The sequence below is a fragment of the Ixodes scapularis genome, unplaced genomic scaffold, assembly GCF_016920785.2.
Source record: "Ixodes scapularis isolate PalLabHiFi unplaced genomic scaffold, ASM1692078v2 PGA_scaffold39__5_contigs__length_11793443, whole genome shotgun sequence".
NCBI classification, from domain to species: Eukaryota; Metazoa; Arthropoda; class Arachnida; order Ixodida; family Ixodidae; genus Ixodes; species Ixodes scapularis.
The window spans coordinates 1,652,185-1,671,225 of record NW_024609867.1 but is presented as its reverse complement, the minus strand read 5'-3'; the positions used below and the strand labels follow the sequence as shown (position 1 = coordinate 1,671,225).

The following is a 19,041-nucleotide window of genomic DNA, read 5'->3' as shown; positions in this document are numbered from 1 at the left end:
TTTCAGCAATTATGGCTTGTCTGGTTGCGTTGGGGGTGCCCTGTGTCATGGGTGTGTCCGTGAAACCAGGGAGAATAGTGTTGACGCGAATTCCCTTGAGTGCAACTTCCAGCGCCACAGATTTGGTAAAGGAGATGACGGCGCCCTTCGAAGCCGAGTAAGCACTCAAGTACCTACGACCGCCCTTGCCAGATACGCTGGCAATGTTTAGAATGGTGCGGCCTGTGGCGTTCTCTTTCTTCAGCATCATTCTCACAGCTGTTTGAGTGACGAGGAAAGTGCCCTGTAATTAAGAATTAATAAGTTATTTCTTGTGTGACTTTTCACTTCAACATTATTATATACAGGGTGATTCAAGGAGAGGCCAAGCTCTTTAAATCGACCACAAAATTCGGTTTCGTAACCTATCGCGCTACGAATTTGTGCAGCGTTGCCCACAGATGGTGTGTTTTTTTTTTTTTTTTTGTAAAATTTGCAAAGAGCGAACTTACCCGAGGAAAAATTAAAGAAAGAAAAAGGCTTAGCTCCTATGGAAACGCAGCGACGCTAGCGGTCTTCAAACAACACGGCGCCGTTTCGCACGGGAGACAAGAGATGACGCAACGAACGCCGCCAACGAACGAGCATACGGCGTCGAGAGCCGGCGTCTTTAGCAACTATCTTTTCGACTCAAAAGCGGCGCGCGTTCCGCAAGCGGCGACAGTCGCAGAAACAAAAACAGGCGCGGTAACAACAAGGAACCGCAGTTGCTTGTCTGCTAAAGATGCCGGCTCCCGGCGTCGTATGCTCGTTCGTTGGCGGCAGTTGGCGTCGCGACCGCTTGCGCCACCCCTTGTCTCCCGGGCGAAACGGCGCCGTGTTGTTTGAAGACCGGTGGCTTCGCTGCGTTTCCATAGGAGCTAAGACTTTTTTCTTTCTCTACTTTTTTCTCAGGCAAATTCGCTCTTTGGAAATATTACAAAAAAAAATGCACCATCTGTGGGCAACGCTGCACAAAGTCGTAGCGCGATAGGTTAAGAAGCCGAATTTTGCGGTCGATCTAAAGAGCCTCGCCTCTCCTCGAATCACCGCGTAGTTCGTTTCGCATTAAGTACGAGCAAATCGGAAGGTACAAGCACGCACATGCAGACCTGAACGATACTTCATCTACACGAGGTCGCATGCTCGGTGTAGGCACGCTGAATGCCCGTAGTTCGCTATTGTAGCTGCTACTTCGCTCATAGTTAAAATGAAACGGAGTTTGCCGTTGGTAAATGACTCGTTCGTCCTTTCTACAAAATGTTGAAAGCACGAGCATTACGAGCATTACTTAAAATTAAATGAAGGTTTAGTTTATATACACTGAAATTGTGACCCATAGAAAGCTACAAAAACATGTCAAGAAGGAATGCCTCTATCATCAGTTGCTGTTGGTAAAACGTGAATGAGTACTCCTATACTAGACAGTAGTATTTTAACAAAATATAAATAAACTGTACTCGTGATGTAAATTAAATGATCACTGTTAACGTTTTTTTAGCGTATCCATTCAGGATTCGAGAAGAAGGAGAAACCTCCGAATATAATATTATTATCTATTAGTTTTGTGGGCTAGACGGTTTAAAAGAGTCCCTCAATTCAAGCCCACATAGCGCAGCATAATCCGTAGATGAATACCAGCGCGATCTTGCGTCTTGGGTTTGACGAAAAAAATATAAAAAATAGCCCATTGGAGCTTTTTTTGTTTTATAAAATCTGCATAGGTATTCGCCACGCAAAAACAAATATGACCAGTGATATTTTTTTTTAATATTGCTTGCCTTCACTGTTTTATTTTAAACCCAATTTTAATACAAACTCAGTGGTGTTTGCCGTTGAGGCGCTACTGCCAACTCACATATGGTGCCATTGTGATAGTGACACACGGGACAACAAATAGGAGACAACTCCCGGCAGCTCGGAAAAGCGAGCTATCGCCACACTTTTTTTATTTAGCCCACCTTATTACCAGACACAAAACGTACCTCCTGATTTTTTTATCGTCCTCTACCTTTACGAAAACGGAGTTTTGTCTCCAAAACAAGCCTTCCAAAATTTAACCTCAATTTAACAAACGTAGTTTAAAAACGTATTTATTGCTCCAAGAAAAACACCATAGATTATTATAAAGTATGAAATTCTATATAACGGAATCCCCCAATCCCAAAGTTTTGTCTGTCTGTGCGTGCATTCCCGCTAAATTAAGCGGGGAAACTGAATCGGTCTTTAGGCAACGTGACATCAATTGATGCCACGTGACCTTACCTTACGTGATTTATATACCAATTACGTTTTTCTGTCAAATATTGACAGGAAAAGTCATGTCGCATGACCAAATGTCACGCGGCAGCAATTCCTGCCAATATCTGACAGGAAAACGTCATTGGTGCATAGATAACAGGAAGGTCACTTGACTTAGGCAGGCCTTAGGTTTCCACTCTGAATTTAGCGGAAACATTTGCGTAACATGACCTGAAGTCACACGACGCGTATATAAATCCACGTTCTCCACTAAATTTTGCGGGAAATTTTATTTCACGTGATGTTACGTTACGTGCACTATCCACGAATTCTCTTTCTTAAAGTTTAAAATAAAATTAAATGTCACGTGACTTCACGCCAGGAAACCTATACAGCTTAGTGTTCCCGAAAAATTTAACCGAAAATTATTTCACTTGACCTGATCTTGTTTACCTGTACAACAATTCAGTTTTCCCGCTATTGTAGAGAAAACAATTTTCACAACAACAAACCATTACGCGCGCTAAAAAAAACAATATACGCAAGATGTTCGTGAAAATAGTTGTGTCGAATTATCATTAACATAAAGTAATTTTGTTAACAATGTGCACTTCAACTGAGAAATCATCTTATCGACAGCTAGCGCTGCAATGCTAGACACATTAGACGTTGCTCTGAAGCAATTTTTATGTGATGACCGTAATGATAATATAATTAAAAAGAGAGGAGTTGCGAGATTTTCTTATGTTTGACCTCCGAGTAAAGAAATCACTTTTCTGGTCTGGCTATAAGTACTGCCTATAAAACACCACAAACTCAGGATTACATCCAGCATTTTAGCACGTTACATACATTGTTCTGCCGGCCATATGCCCTCTAGCATAATTAACCTTCGTAGCATAAAGCATGAACGTTGAGCAACGCACGTTTGAATGCGCAAGAAAAAAAAATCCCAATGGCGTCTGCATGTAGGCGAAAGAGTAAAACATCTTGCACAAATTGCTTTTTTTTTTCTCGATCACAAGACTGACCCGCCGCTACTGCACCATAAGAAGGCAAAACTTGCTCGAATGTGGTATCTTCGGGACCCCATTTCTTGAACAGACACGGGAGCGCCCTATTGTTTTGTACAACAGAAAGAAGACTTTAATATTCCAGCCCCGCAGCGCGTAACAGGAGACAGACGACGCGGAGAAAGAAATTAAGGTGTGAACTAAAAGGAAAGGCGAATTATCGAATTATCGTTCGTGTCGAGTTTCACCAGGGAAATCCGTGTGGTGAACGAAAGGAAAACATTCGTTAAGAAAAGCAAAAAAAAACATAAAAAAGGAGTGTCTAGTTTCAGTGTGGGGTTGTAGCAAGCTACCACACTTCCTTTGCGTGGCGTACTATGAGACGGAAATAGCATGTTACACGCCGGCTTCGGAAAGCAGGCCCTGCAAATCATGCCACATAACACCATCTCTCGATCGCTCCGGCCTGCGGTCATTTTCTACGACTATAGTGCATAAACCTACTACGAATTCTTCTTCTAAAAACCGAAGCGGCCTATCGCTCGTCAATGTTTATCTGTCCCCCCCCCCCCCAATCATCTTACGCTTTGTAAATATGATTTACTTGTCAAGCTGGCATGTATGTCCTTACGTGTATGAATTTGAAAAGAAATAAATATATATATATATATCAAAATTATAAGTGTGCAATGTGCCGTGTTTGCGATTTTTCTTTGAAAGCTAACGACATTGTTACTTTTTTGTCAAATACTTTAGATCAATTTTCTGTATGCGTAATTATTTAGTTAATGTTTGTAGACCCTTAGACAGGGCAGTTGCTTTGGGGGAGGTGCCCGAAGTGCAAACTTCGCGCAAGACAGATGAAACACTTTGGTATAAAAGCATGCTTCCATTTCTTTATTTCTCTCGCTGTGGAATTTTTTCTAACAACATTATTTTTATTATTATTCATTTCGCTTTGAATTGATTTAGAAAATATTATATTTCAGTCACGATTAAATATGGTCACCGGACATGATCGACTGAACGTCTTTGAAAACACCCTTGTATAAATGGAGCCGGTGAAAAGGAGCACTGCGTCCGCTCAGAGTGTCGAGCTCCAACTCGCGCAGCATTCGACGCAACTTAAGCATTAAAATGAGGAAACGTTAAGTGGTTTCGCTTCCAACAATCGAAACGACACGACTTAATTAATCTATCAGTCAGGCTACGTGAAATTAGGATGCTGGAAAGTAAAGCATTTATACCCCTTCACTCGATTGCGGAATAAAGTTTATACCAAACCGCACTTGAACGCGACCAGCAGGTGACACAAAATAGGACTGCTGAAACGGGTTGGCGCCTTGCTTGCATAAATGTTTGATAAATATTATACAAATAAAGACGTCGTAAACTTCACAGTTACCGTAATTTGCCGTGAGTACGCGTTTAGCAGAGCAGGCAGCCTTGATTTCTTAATGCGTCGTGTTTTTTTTTTTTTTTTCAGTAGCTCCCTTCGCACTTCCCCCCCCCCCCCCCCCTTTCCACCAGAAATATTTATACTGTGTTACACCAAACGAATGCGCATGCGGCGAAGACTGGTAGGTGGATAAATTTAGAAGATAGAACGAAACTAAAATTCTCAATGATGAATCGAAACCAAAACCATAATATTCTGAGCCCCACACTCAACCACTGCGCCAATGGCGTGGTTTCTCAAGCGACAGTTATTAAAGGTAATAATATTTTTTGCTTTATACGGCGCTGCGAAATGCGCAAGTTACGCCAACAGGTAGCTCCTACGTTTGTTCTCACCGCACGAGTGCTCGGGCAGCCAAGGCGCAATTTAACACAAGGATCTCGCACTTGTGTCTACATTTCTTCACGGAATGATGCAAAGAGAGCTAACTTTCGACAGGGTTCATAGTACATACGACTTTTGGCAAGCATGCTAAATATATTCCGTGAACTAACTAGAATATTCGGAGGAATAGAACATCCTGGGCATAGGTTTTGCTAGCGTTAAGTGTTCAATGACGAAAACAGGGAATAAAAATACAATATATTGCAATTGATAGACCAGGTAGCAAATACACATATCACAAAATATCGCTAAATTAGTGAAGGACATATTTATAAAAACATAAATGCTCTATTATCTGTAAAAAAATAGGAAGTTTAGCAGTTATGAAATGGCCAGGGCTATGTAGAAAGGAGTGATTATGCACAAACTGTATTTTGGCAGCACGGTACCGTCCATAAGTGAGAAGTTCTATGAGGATTAGATACTCGATAAAGCAGTGTGGGTACATTGGCACTGTGGGTGTATGGGAACATGCCGCATCAAAGGGTAAATGGAGAAAATAGGATGGTCGGCCTCTTGAGCTTAGGGCAATTAGTAACCTGCGAACTGGACAAAGGTTAACTGAAATAGAGGTCAAGCGGGAGGCACGTAAAGTATGGTAGCAATTATGCATGAAAGCGTTTATATTTAAAATTAACGAGCCCCACCAGAAAGCCGACATTTAAATGCTTACACTATAGAGATGGGGTTAAGCCGATTAGTTCAGCAGAAAAGAGAGTGAGAAAAGCAGAACACACAATGTGGTAGAAAAAAATTCAAATGCCATCAGCTTTGATATTGTATGAGCCACAAAGACACAAACTTAGTTCGAGAATTCACTGGGAGGCCATTTTGTTTGTTTCAGGAGAGAACGTGAGTGTTATGAACAAAGACATATTTAACAAGATTTTAAGAAATATAAACATGTGTGCCGTGACCATAGTAATAGCTAGGCGCGGGAACGGGTTTTGAAATGCACGGTATTTCGTCCAGCCCTCCCTAAAGGGTAACGGATTTGGCGAGTGCGCTGTGTTTCGTTGACGAGGACGAAAGAACGGAGAAACAAATTATTATGATTACCAAAAAAAAGACCGGGGGAGAAGGTATAGAAAAGCGTGATAATACACAAAATTGATGAGGGTGATGATTCAAGAGACGTAATTGATAAGAAAATTTAAAGGGGAGTGGTGTAAATAATTCTAGGCTAGATGGCACAAGCCACCTTTTGGTTCTTTGAGTACAGTAATACCACCCATCTATTCATCTATCGTATCATTGAAGACATACCCTTGTTGGAAGCATTCTTGTCGTCTTCAGAACGCGTTGCAATATTAAAACAAATCTTCGTCCTTACAACGCCTCACAAGATAGGGGCGTTTGGATAGGTACCGAGAAGCAATGTGGGCTCGTTCTGGTACTGGCAAAGACTTAATAAAAAAACGAGGCTCGTCCGAATTAAATCAGCGTGATATAGCTCATCGCAGAAACGCCAGAATGATATCTTAGTTTGACGTAGCCAGTGATGTGATTGGCCTAAGCCGTTTTGGAGCACCTTTCGGAGCAGCTAAAACAGTGTTTTGGAGCAGCAAAAGTTGCCTTTGGCGCAGCCAAAACAATGTTTTGGAGCAGCAAAAGTAGCTTTTGGAGCAGCCAAAACAGTGTATCGGAGCAGAAAAAGCGGCTTTCGGAGCAGATATTCTTATAAAAATAAAAAATATTCGTTTTAGGTGCTGGACCACCCTGTGCTGGACAAAGGAAGGGCAATTTGCTCGCCGAAATAAACGAATGCTGGTCAAGTTCGATAACCTAGGAGTCATCCAAGGTGTAACTGAAATGTCAATGACATGCTGCACCTTGCAATGCTTCAGTTAAATTATACATATATATCTACCCACTACAGATAGATAAGAACGAAACTTCACATATTAAAATTTATTTGAAAACCAAACTGCACATATTAAAATTTATTTGAAAATGACCACCTTAGTAGTAAATATCACAGCATTAGGTTGACTAGTGATATTATAAAATAAATGGAAGCAGTCTCCGACTGATGAAACGCATAGCTACTGCAGTGCAATGCGAAAATGCACACAACAAAAAGGTGCATTATAACTAGCGGGTACTTTTTGCTTTTTGAAACTTTCTGTAAAGCTGCTGCAAGCTTCGCTTTAACTTAGGCTAGTAATGAATGTCCACTTTCAATGTCTCTCAAAGAGACATTGAGACATCCCATAAGTGTGCAGTGCTGTACGCGTGCCGAGCAATCCCGAAAAACCGCTTGCCACCGTTTTACTGATTCCCGACGTGCCAGATTTTTGTCAAAAGTAGACGTAAAACAGTGGATTGCAAGCGTCCTGGCTGGTGCCTCTGTCGTGAAATCATGTTTGCAGGCACGTGAGGGCAACTTCGGCAGGCTTGCAGCTGCACGTACTTCGTCGCGCGAGCGGAGGCGGCCGTTCGATCAAAACCGTGCCCCTCCGCTCTGTCGCCAAATAATTTCCAAAAATGTATGCAAAATGTAACTCCCTAGCATGCGACAATAACCAGTACAGCGGCGCGTGCTTGCAAGGCCGGCGGCGAGGTACAAGCTAAACATACGAGAAAAAAAAGAACCTGAGCGCATCGATGCAGGACATTGCGAGTCAGGGTCAAAACGTTCTTGGAGCGCTTTGTGGAACGACTGAACTCGAGACAAACAAGCCCGCTGTGCGAGTTCAGCGTGCATACATTGCCTTCTTCGCTTTAGCTCACTTCTCTTCACGAACTTTCTTTCGCGACAGATTTTTCATGTACCGGGGTCCCTCTCGAAAGAAAGCCAACCAAGGGAAACCTAGGTAATCAATACTTCCACACAGCAGTCGTCGATTTAAAAAGAATTTTCGTAGTAGCGTATGTTTTAAGCAAGAACAGGAATGTTGATGAACATGCGGCGGTCCCAGTGTTTCAGTTTAGAAAGCTCCATATCTGTAGCGACGTGCGGACTGGCCGGCAGGGACCAAATAGTTTTCCCACGGCCATTGCTTTCAGAAGCGAGTGCTTTAGCTCAAAACGTAACTCCCGCCGCGCAAAAAAAGTAATTTCGTTTCACAGCGTGACGGCATGGCTAGTACCCAGCACGTTAGCGTCGGAGTGTCCGCACACGCCCGCGTCTCTCGTTGAAAAATTAAAAACGCGTGACGAGATTCCCGAGGCGACGAGAGCGTGAAAGAAGAGACGGCGGGAAAAACCATGCGAGACCGGACGGACGACTGATGTAACTAAAGCAAGGGTGCAGGCGAGCTGGTTCAATACTGGCATAAGAGTTTTGTGCCTGTCCTACGTCCCTTCTATTCCCCGGCTCCAGGGTTACAATGCCACGATTGATGCAGGGTACTTTGTGTCGGGTGGCCGCTTGCGCCACCATGCTCACGCATGCTCAATTACGGTACTCAGTTCAATCTTGGTTTTGAAAGGCGACCAAAACTGGTCCTTTGGCGCAGGCTTGGCGCAGATTACCCATATTTTGGCAAAATGTAGCAGGATGTAGCAGGGTTAGCCCCTTGGCGCAGTTTGTCGCAATTGGCGCAGCAATCACATCACTGCGTAGCGCGCGGTGAAGCACCACAAAAACAGCCCCGTTTTTTTTTTTTTTTTTTTTTTTCTTGAGACTAATTTAGAAGTAGAGAGTTACGCTTAGAGGTAGGCAACAGCTAGCTCAAGAAGTGAAATAAATATATTCTGCCGTTTTCTATTACTGTTTCTCATGGTGAGATACCAGATTATTGAGTCAGAGTGACGAAACACTTCATGCTACAAATATTGTAACGAAGAGCAAGTAAATGGAGTTGTAAATACAGTAAATACAAGTAAACACTCATATTGTTACAAAAATACGACAATTTAAAAATGTACGGTAATTATATATCTGCATTCTGTAACAGCAATATATACTGCACATTTTGATCATAAAGAGCGCATGCTTGATGCATGTTTTATTATTTTAGGAGCTTTTCCGATGGGTCATATGATGTGGTTAGCACAAGCCCGGTACGTAAGACACTTTGCGGATATTCATAGGAAAAAAAAAGGTATTTAATAGGAATAAAAAATAAAACTATCCAGAAGATAGAGGCTCGTTCTACTTACATATAGATTGACGCTCATAACTTTGTCGAATACGTCTTCAGATACGTTCGTTACGAGGGATGGGTGATGGACAATTCCAGCGCTGTTGATAACGATGTCAATGATCCCGTATGTTTCAACGACTTGTGTAAAAAGATGTGTTACATTTCCCCTCACTGAAATATCGGTATGAATGGCGGTGTGGTTCTCTCCTGTGTAAGAAAAAACGTGTCATTGCAAAAGTAATTAATTTATCAATCAAATGCATCTGAGAATCTCATATATTTTGTGTGCCAGCATCTATGAAACACGTAATTAAACTGGCTGATTTTGTCTGAACCTAATAAGTTCAAGACGCCAGACGTGATAATTTAATCTATAATGTAAATTTTTTTGCGCATGTGTTCTTTTTTTTTTTTTTTTGGGGGGGGGGGGGGGGGCGGGTGAATGGCCATACAAGTAACGTTTTTTTTGTTTATTTTGTTTATCGAATTCCGAGATATTAAGTCATGTTGGCGCCCAAGAGCTCTAGCTCTGCAATCTACAAAATTATTTTCTACCGACACGACTTACCAGAATATTAATTTTCGCCGTTCCGCCTCCTCCTGCTGCAAGCTTAATGCTTCGTGCCTCCTCCTGCTGCAAGCTTATTGCTTCGTGCAGATATGCCAGAAACTTTATCTATGTGATTTCTTGTATGTACCGCCATATAAATACGGCGCACTAATAGGCCTGTTCAAAACTCACGCGATTTAATATTAATTATGTTTTGATTTTAAATCCTTTATTAATTTGTTCATTTCTTGTCATTATGAACAACTCATACCTTAGTAATGATGTACAAACTGTGAGACTAGGAATGGGGATATTTCTTCCCAGGGCCCGCAACGGCGCTCCATAATACGCCATTCCGACTAGTGAGTTGGTTTGATTAACAGCGTTCATACAATAAACAATATTAAGCAATTAAAATGTTCAAATATATTTTACGATTGAGAATTTATAGGTGACCTTGATTTTGGTTATTCCCAATCTTAGAATCCCACACGATATAAAATGTACGGCTTATTACTAGGCTGTTGTGCTGCATACGTGAAGCGTTCTAGCAGCACATACGTTTAGCGATAAGCTTCGCGTATACAGGGATGATAAACCTAGGCATCTTCCAGAGCCTTCCAAACCCTCGAGCTTCTCTCCCTCAGTACGGACAGGTGGTCGAGCGCCTTCTCTGCCAAGCCTCTCCTCGTCTGCCGCTCTGGTCACGTTAGCTCCTTCGTAAACCAGTCAGCATCGACCTTCGAGGGGAACGCTTATCAGGCCTCACTTATCAGACTTTATAGAATGCCGAGCACCTAGCCAAAGAACATTTCAGGTTAACCAGATCGCATAAACTAAAATATTATGCATTCTGATCCTTCGTAATTCTGGAAGGGATTTTGGTTATTCCCTTTCTTTCTGTATTATGTTTTAGCCCAATATATAAGCCTTATTCAATTGCACTTTAGATATATCACTATTCAAATGCTCTTATAAATGCAAGATCATAGTTTTAAACAAAGAGTATGAAAAGCTTTGCAAACTTAGTGGATTGCTTTTTTTTCCTTGGATTATCTCACGACGGTCAATTATTAAACTCTTTACACTAATTAAATAATGATTAAAGTGAGCCACCAAAGCCTAATTTTTATTTTGTGAAAAAGATTAGTGCGACAAATTGAGGCCACTGTGCTCAAGTGATGGACACAAATTAGCAACAGAACTATTCCGTGTTTAATTGCTTTAAACCTGGCAGCAGGTATGTACAAGACACTTTAGAGAAAAACTCTTTTAATTAAAGGAGGATCATTTAATTAAATAGAGCCTCTCAAAAAAGGTGTACAAAACGATGTTATTTATCGCCAGGGTACTCATTTAAGCAAATTTTAAGTTTTAGATTATCGTGCCACAACAACCTCCAGAGAAATATTTACTTCGTCAATTATGGAAGTCATTAGGTTCGCATATGCCCGTGAGCATGCTATTCGTGCAAACTCAAAATGATCTCATACAAAAACAAATATCCCAATTATCTCCTCTACTTTATTCCTTGACCTCAGTACTGTCGTATGTCCAATTAACCTAAGCCCATATAATCTTTAGGACGCTAAATAGATGACGCAAACATGGACAGCAGACTATTCGTCATGAGCACGTCAGCAAATTTTTGTATTTGTAAGACACGGGGCGATATCTAATTTACACACAGACGTGAGTCAGTTCATAAATTATGTAAGCTGCCAGTGTACAAATACTCTTGAACACTGTATTATGTACTAATATTTCGCATAAATCATAATATTAGTATCTGAGAAGCCCCAGTTCCTAATAATATTGCTGTATTTAGAATACTGTTTGACAATAAAAACAAAACATGAAACGAAAACATCACAAAAGTAATGACCGAAGCGAGACGACAATTTTCGCAATGTAAGCAAAATCCTCTAACTCACCTTTTAGAAGTTTTAGGGTTTCTTGAGATCCCGTGTCATTAATGTCGGCTATGATCACCTGAGCACCTTCTCGGTCCAGCACCTGGCAGACACTCCGCCCTATTCCACTCGCTCCACCAGTTACGATTGCCACCTTTCCGGTCAATAGAGGTTCCTTAAGCTTTTTAACATCCTCCACTTCTTTAGGGAGTGTAACTATACTGTCTGACACACTTTCGTCTGCGTTGATTGCGTTATACAAGCAGTACAAAAGTGAACACACAAGTACGCGGCTAAGCAGGGAAACGTAGAGCATGTTAGATAGTAAAAAGCTAAGAAGAGATAGGACGAGGTGGAGAAAAACGCAAGCGAGAAGTAAGTGACATAGGAAAAATTAACAACCTTTATATACGCCGAAGAAATGTCAGGCATTCTCCACTCCATAAAGGTCTCACTGAACATAACCATTTCCAATGCTTTTGTTAGCAAGCTTTGAACTAAAAGCAACGACGAGCACACAGCTGGTGTTGACCTGCGCTACTGAAAGGTCACAAACGCCATTTTTCTATCTTCCAACATGGCGCCGCGCTTTTCCGTCTTCTAGAATGCGTAGTTTTCATTGCGGTTAGCTCTTCGTTGCGCTTCGAAGTGCTGAATGCGTAGTTATCACTGCGAAATTATCACGGCGGAAATATTATTTCTTAATGATTCCTTCGCTTTTTTATTATGTGTCATTCAACATTTAATGGCTTTCTCATTCATTAAAACGTCCTTTAACATGTTGACATACTTTGAAGGATGCATAAATATCGACACGTTTTTTTTTATAATTGAAATACTTTTCGTAGATTTAAAATATTTCACTACACTAAATAAAAGAATATGCAGATTTCATATCAGAACCAAAATATATCGGTGGAAACGTACTAATCATCTTTTATTCGCTCAGGAGAGCCGCGGCACCGCAGAAAGGCAACAGCCCGTACCAAGTCGGTGCGGGCTGCACCGACTTGGTACGGGCCTGCGGAGAAACCTTCAAGATGAAGTGCCAGCTGGTCGTTCACATGCAACGCCACACGACTAAGTTGACCAAGTCGGTGGCAGGCAAGAAGCCGCTGGTGAGCAAGAAATGGAAGGCACCCAAGAGGATGCTCCGTATGTGGTACGCATCGCTGCTCCAGCTGCCGGAAGAGTTCGTTCCAAAGGCACGGCAGCAGCTCGAGTGCCGCGAGTACAGCTTCAAGACTGGCATCCACAGAACCCTAATGCTCTACCAGGAAATGCACAACTTTGACGGCAGGCTCAAGTGCAGGTTTTGCAACTAAAACGCACGAGGCCCGCTGCGCGTCGCAGACGTCGTCTATCATTGCAGCCAGAGCCGTTGCAACGCTCGTCAAAGAAGTGTACAGGTCTCCTCGCGAGCATAGACACAGACATAGCCACGGGCAAAAACAGGCCATGGAGTAGAAGTCCTCGAGGAAGTCGAGGGGACGAGCCGTGGAAAGAAGGAGTGGAAGTTTGCGCTTCAGTAAGAAGGACATGGAGTTGATAAGCAAGCTTACGCCAGATATCAGGGAGAGCTACTTGAAGGATCTGCGCAAGGCCCAAATGAAGGAATAGAATGATTCCGTAAGAGCGAACCAATTCTTGAGCCGGTATCAAAACACCTGGAAAAGTAGGGCGTCACAGCGCAGAAAGTTCTTTGACAAGAAACGGGAAAATGATGCCTTGAACGAAGACAACGTCGACGACAAGGGCGTCTATGATGAAGAGCTCTAAAACGACTAACCGGAAGAAGACATCCCGCTGTCCAGAGCAAACACGGAGGACACATTATCCGAATTGAGCGAAGACAACTCGACAGGGGTCGTTATGCCTACCTTTACATCCAGCAAGGCGTCCTCAGACCAGACGTGCTTACGCGGCAGAAAACAAGGAATTTCCTTCTTAAGCGCCCCTAATGTTAGGCACGCCTACGTTTACAAGTACGAACGCAAAGTGCGCGCCGCGCGGTATCCGAAAACGTTGGAAACAAAGGCAAGCAGTGTCTAACCACTTCTGGAGGAGAATGGCGAAGGGAGTACTTACATGAATTACGCTCAGCTCAGCCCGTCAAATCCAGTGGACTCGACGAAGGTGATTTCGTCATAGTGTACGAACATCTACACCCATGTCAGAGCTGGAAAACAGGACGCATAGTTAAAATTTTCCTTGGACGCGACGGTTTCATATGGTCATGCGCGGTAAAGCATCCCCATGAAAGGGTTGTCAAACGATCGGTCCAGCTTTTGTACCCCCGGAGTCTCTCAACAAATGCGCAGGTCTGTGCCCATTGCGGGGGAGTGTTTGTAAAATAATTAATAATAGCTCTACCGCGCATGACCGCACGAGTCCGTCGCGTCCAGGGAACGTTTCAGATATGCGTCCTGTTTTCCAGCTCTGACGTGGCTGTAGATGCTCATACACAATGACGAAATAGCTTTCGTAGATACCACTGGATTTGATGGGTCGGGAGTGGTGAGCTGAGCGTAGTCCTATTAAGTACTCACTTCGCCATCTACTTCAACCGTGGTTAGTCACTGCTTGCCTACATTTGTGATATCTATGCCAAGTTGTTTGCCGTAATTGCTAACAACTTCCCTGCTTTCTCTTGATGACAGTGGCCCTAAGAGAAAGGCAATAGACCAGCCGATGAAGTCTTGAAACATAAGCACTGTATTGTTTTGCTGAATGAGGCTAGTGACGAGCCAAAAGTATCCCAGGCTCATGACACTCTCATGATTTCTTTCTTTGACCTGCACATCTTCTGGGAGGTATCGATTTAGTGTGATGAACCAGCACTTGAAACTGACTTCTAGTGTCAAATTTTCTAAGTGCTGTAACGGGTATTTCTTGGGTGGCCACGCGTCTGTCCTCCCCAGCCCGTCAAAGCAGAGGTGCTTGACAGGCAAGCACTATAGGCGCCATCACTACATTCTCAGCGAGCTTCTTGTAATTTGTCTGGTTGCCTACCAGGATGGCTGCAACTTTCTGAACCATCTTCATCAAAATCAGGTCTTGCGCGTCATTGTTGGTCGAGTTCCCACTATGCACTTCAGGGAAATCCTCTTCCAGGTTCTCCATGGTGTTAAAGACAAGGATGTTTGACCTGGTGTCCAGTGGGTCCGGTATCACCGACAAGCTGAATAAGCTAAGAGTTGACAATAGCAGAGATAACTTAATCTTGATCTCGAACACATCTACTTGACACTTGCTGCCCACAATTGGCCAGGGCATCTGGAGGTAGCCTAGAAGCTTTTTGAGCACTTTCATAGAGGCTGACGAGTCTCCCTGTTCCTAGTTTTCTAAGCACTTCTTGTACATTAGAGTTACCTTCTCTAGTGCACTTTGCTTTCTGCCGGTGATGGGCACGTCATTGAAAGACTTTTGATGTCGTTGTCCAATTCCCTACCCATCAACGATCAGGGGCTGCTTTGCACTTCGATACGGCACACCGGATGCTTTCGTCTCCAATTATCGCACACGAAATTGTAAAAGATTTTCTACGCCTTCGCACTCCGATTCAGTGACCGGGCTATGCTTTTGGCCACTTTCTTGCAAACTTGGCTACAGCACACCACGTTTTTGGGGTCGTTCCTCGCAGAGCGGTTGGTCTGGTAAGACGGCACGTAACCGCCCACGTACGCTGTGCACGCCACCATCATTGCTGCGGCCAGGAAGAGGACGTAGGTGGAGCTGATGCATAACCGGCAGTCCTTGTTCAGGTGCCAACCGCTCTGTTCGGTCTGGAAGCTACGGTGGCGACGGCCGCGCTGGTGGTGATTGTGGCCGCGCTGTTCTTCGAAAGTTTCGTCCTCGGATGCTTCTTCAGGGTGTGGTGTATCTCTGGTGTCCACAGCCACAGGGCTTGCTTGAGGTAACTTGGCCGGCTTCCACTGGGTGCAGTGTGCAGTGTACACTGGTGCCGCAGCCCCGGGACGCCTCCGACGTCGGGTCCTGCGCTGACATGAGACCCAGAGCCGCCAACCCTCGTGCGTACAACGTCCATGCCTCGTCTTCTTCGTCGGCGTCGATCTTAAAAACGGTTGCCGTCAAGCATACGTTGACGGCGTTGCTCACCTTGATGGGTCCCTGTAGAAAGCACCAGAAGATGGTCTTCACTGCGGTCAAAGAAATGTTGGCACGAAGTACGTTTCGGTGGTGATCCTGCGAAAGGTACTTCGTGTACGTTTCGGAGGATCACCTCCGAAACGTACACAAAACGAATAGTAGTATGCTCTTATTATAATGCTCACTTTCCGCTCCCCTTGAAAGTCCTTTCACAGGTAGATCAGCGAGTGTGATCCCTGTTTTCGTAGTTTTCTGATGATTACGCCATCAGTGAGAATTAGAATCTCACCGCATATTTCCGGAACATTCGAAACCTCGACTACGATCTCGGCGTGCCCGTGATGGCTTCAGAGTATAAGTTTCACACGACGACAGTTTCTTTATGTTCCACGCCCTGAGTCGCCAAAAGCGAATATCGTTAGTTCCTCCTCTCCGACCGGTCAACACCCAAGCCTTTCCCGGGTCTCTCCACGTTGACCCCCTCGGTCGATCAGTGCTCGCCAGGGACGTTTCGGCCTAACCACTCGCTCGTATCGTGGCTGTCTGAAACAGTACTTGATTATGAGCTGTCGTACCGTAGCTCAAGATGCCGATAAACGTAGAAGGTGTCGAGCTGGTGTTAGTCGGCTGCCTTGTCGCCGCCCACTGGTTCACACATTACGGTCAGGTCTTTTCCGCAGTACTTTGCGCAGGGAAGTTTGTGCGCGGATCTGCACTCTCTGGGGCGATGGAACTGTTTAGTGCACCGGAAGCACACCTTTTCCGCTTTCAGCTTGTTCTTTTTTTTATTGTTAGAGGTGACGGGCAGTTCTCCAAGTTGTGCTTCTTAGAGCTGCAGGATACGCGGCGCCTAAGTTCAGGTTTCTTGTCCCTGGTCAATGCTGCCGCCGATGCTTCCCTCTCGGAGTTGCGTTCTAGGTGATGTGAATCGGGTGTAGGTCGTTGTAATGTGCGGGGTGTGAGCTGGCGGAATTTCTCTGGTTTTCATTTCGATGTCAATGAACTCGAGAAGCCTACTGAGTTTATTTTTTTTTTCTTCGTTTTGTGGCCGTTTTTTGACAATCAAGCTGCGATTGTATCAGAGAATGAGCTCTGACGTGAGAAACCTCTGTAGCACAGTATGCAGTAGTACCCGATACGAGCCCGAGTCAACTCCCAGGCTCTTTAGACTCCTCATCCAGGTCATCACATTGTCTTAGAGTCTCCGGAGTCCGTCGACTGCGTCTGACATCCGGATTGACTTTATGTTCAAGAGGTGTGTGAGGTGGTCATTCACGATGACAGGAGGTTGACCAAATATCTTTTTGAGCAGCTCTATGGCCGTGTCGTAGTTGTCACCTGTTAACGGGATTGCTTTGATCACCGTCTCAGCTCAGCCGACCGGGTGCACCTTGAGGTACTTCAGCTTATCCACGTGAGACGAGACGGGGTTTTGGTTGATAGACGATTGAAATTGGTCCCAGAATGTCTGCCACTCCACCAGCTCTCCACTGAACTCCAGCAGCTCCAACTTAGGTAATTTCACGTTTGGGACTGTCGCACCGTTCACTCTTTGTCCCTCTCAACGTGAAGCGTTGTTAGAAGCCAAAGAGGTCGCTTCGTTGTTCTTTGACTGTAATTTCTGTAATTCTCGCAAAGCTCTCGGTTTGGCTATGCTGATTGAATCTTCATAACCCAGGCTAGCTTCCACTTCCTCTTCAATGTTGTTCTCATCAACAAGGTACACTATCAGCGTGTGGAGCCCCCGAAGCGCTTTTTCTTTTAACGCAAGACGAGTGATCCTATCTTTAAGCTCATCTTGCTGCGCGGGAAGCTGGCCAATGGCTGTTGTCATCTCGTTGGTGAGCCTTGTGATCCTGGATCGGACGACTCCTCACTTCTTCTTGAGCTTCTCCATAGCATCCGCTGCCGTTCACGTTGTTCGGTTGCTTGGGTTGCCCGAGGTCGTTTTGGCTTGCGTTAAACGTCTTATCTTTGCGATTAGCTCCCGGGTTTGGACAGCAAAAGTTTCTTTAATAGCCTTAACAGGAGGAATAAAAATAGTTTATGTACAATGTTTGCAGTAGTTGGAAACATTGTGATCCGTTGAGGCGTTCGGTGTGCATTGCGTCGTTCAGTATTTGTTGAGTCACGAGCCTGTTTTAAGTGACGTATTCCTCTACAGGTGTGATAGAGGCATAGTCGGAAGTTTAGGGAGTGACGTCATCTGTGCATTTAGGTACGTAGATGAATTTTTGGTGTTGCTCTCAACTGGTTCTGGCCGGAACAGAGAGAGTGCGTTTAGAGACATGTCGGACGTGTTTAGATGTCATGACAGTAGGTTGAACTTCTCTAGGTAAGACACTGTTGGGGATTTTCTACAGTTTATAGACATTAAGCTAACTTTCTCAGACTCTCACGTCTGTTGATGCTACTGTCCTAGGTAGAAGAAAGTTGTGCTTTCGTTCGACTCGAATCATTTAAAATAGCTAAAAGGGGGATAATATCCAGTCGTTCTTGGGGATCGCTTGCCAGGTCTAGTCCTTACCAACGGACGACGCGTTTTCGTAGCCAAACTAACAAACTTTTGGAGGGCGGCTATCCTGGCAATCTCCTGGTAGGTGTGGCTGAGTGCCTCTTGAGGAGGGTGAGAAATCCGGAGGTAGCTACGGGTAAGAAGTCAACGCAGAAACCGACGGTGGTGCCCTATATCCATAATATGGCGCATAGGTTAAAGAAAGTAACGAAACGGCCACGATGTTCTTATTTCCTCAGCTCCATCCAAGCTAGAACGTTTATGTGCGAGGGTGGAGGGGGGATCGGTTGTCAGGGCCGCATGTGAGAAGCAGCATAATAAAAAGTTTGTCTCTTGCGTGGGGGGGGGGGGGGGGGGGTCTACAGTATTCCGCCGACTTGTAAAAAAGTTAACATCGGCAAGACCGGTCGCTGCATGAATAATCGATTACGTGAACACGCGTGTTCGATTAGGGCATCTCCGTCAGGGAATCAGGCGGTTCACTGCGACAGATGTGGTTGCTTTCCGGTTTTGGAAGATAAAACGGTCCTGACTAGATACAGTTACCAACGAACTCTGGAGATAACTGACGCCTTTTACATTTCAAAGTTCAAAAAAAACTGTGTCAATGCGTCTTCAGTAAATCTTTATGATTGTGAGTTGGCAGTTTTGAGGCGCTTTAACTTGTGACGATTATGTGACGGTCATATGGTGTGACCACACCGTTGGGCGTAACTTTCAAAATAAACCGTTGATAGTCAGCGCTCC

General features: G+C 44.2%; 1 protein-coding gene and 1 pseudogene across 1 annotated transcript; both read right to left on the bottom strand.

The window, feature by feature from the left end:
• On the bottom strand, positions 1–11,985 carry LOC115325699 (short chain dehydrogenase/reductase dpmpG-like). The gene is given in 4 exon segments (XM_040212169.3): positions 1–91; positions 93–283; positions 9,223–9,413; positions 11,691–11,985. Coding segments are annotated over 4 exon segments (723 nt in total). The 3' UTR covers positions 1–45.
• Positions 11,986–14,245: 2,260 nt separating this feature from the next.
• Positions 14,246–19,041, bottom strand: part of LOC115325688 — a 169,251-nt pseudogene continuing 164,455 nt past the window's right edge.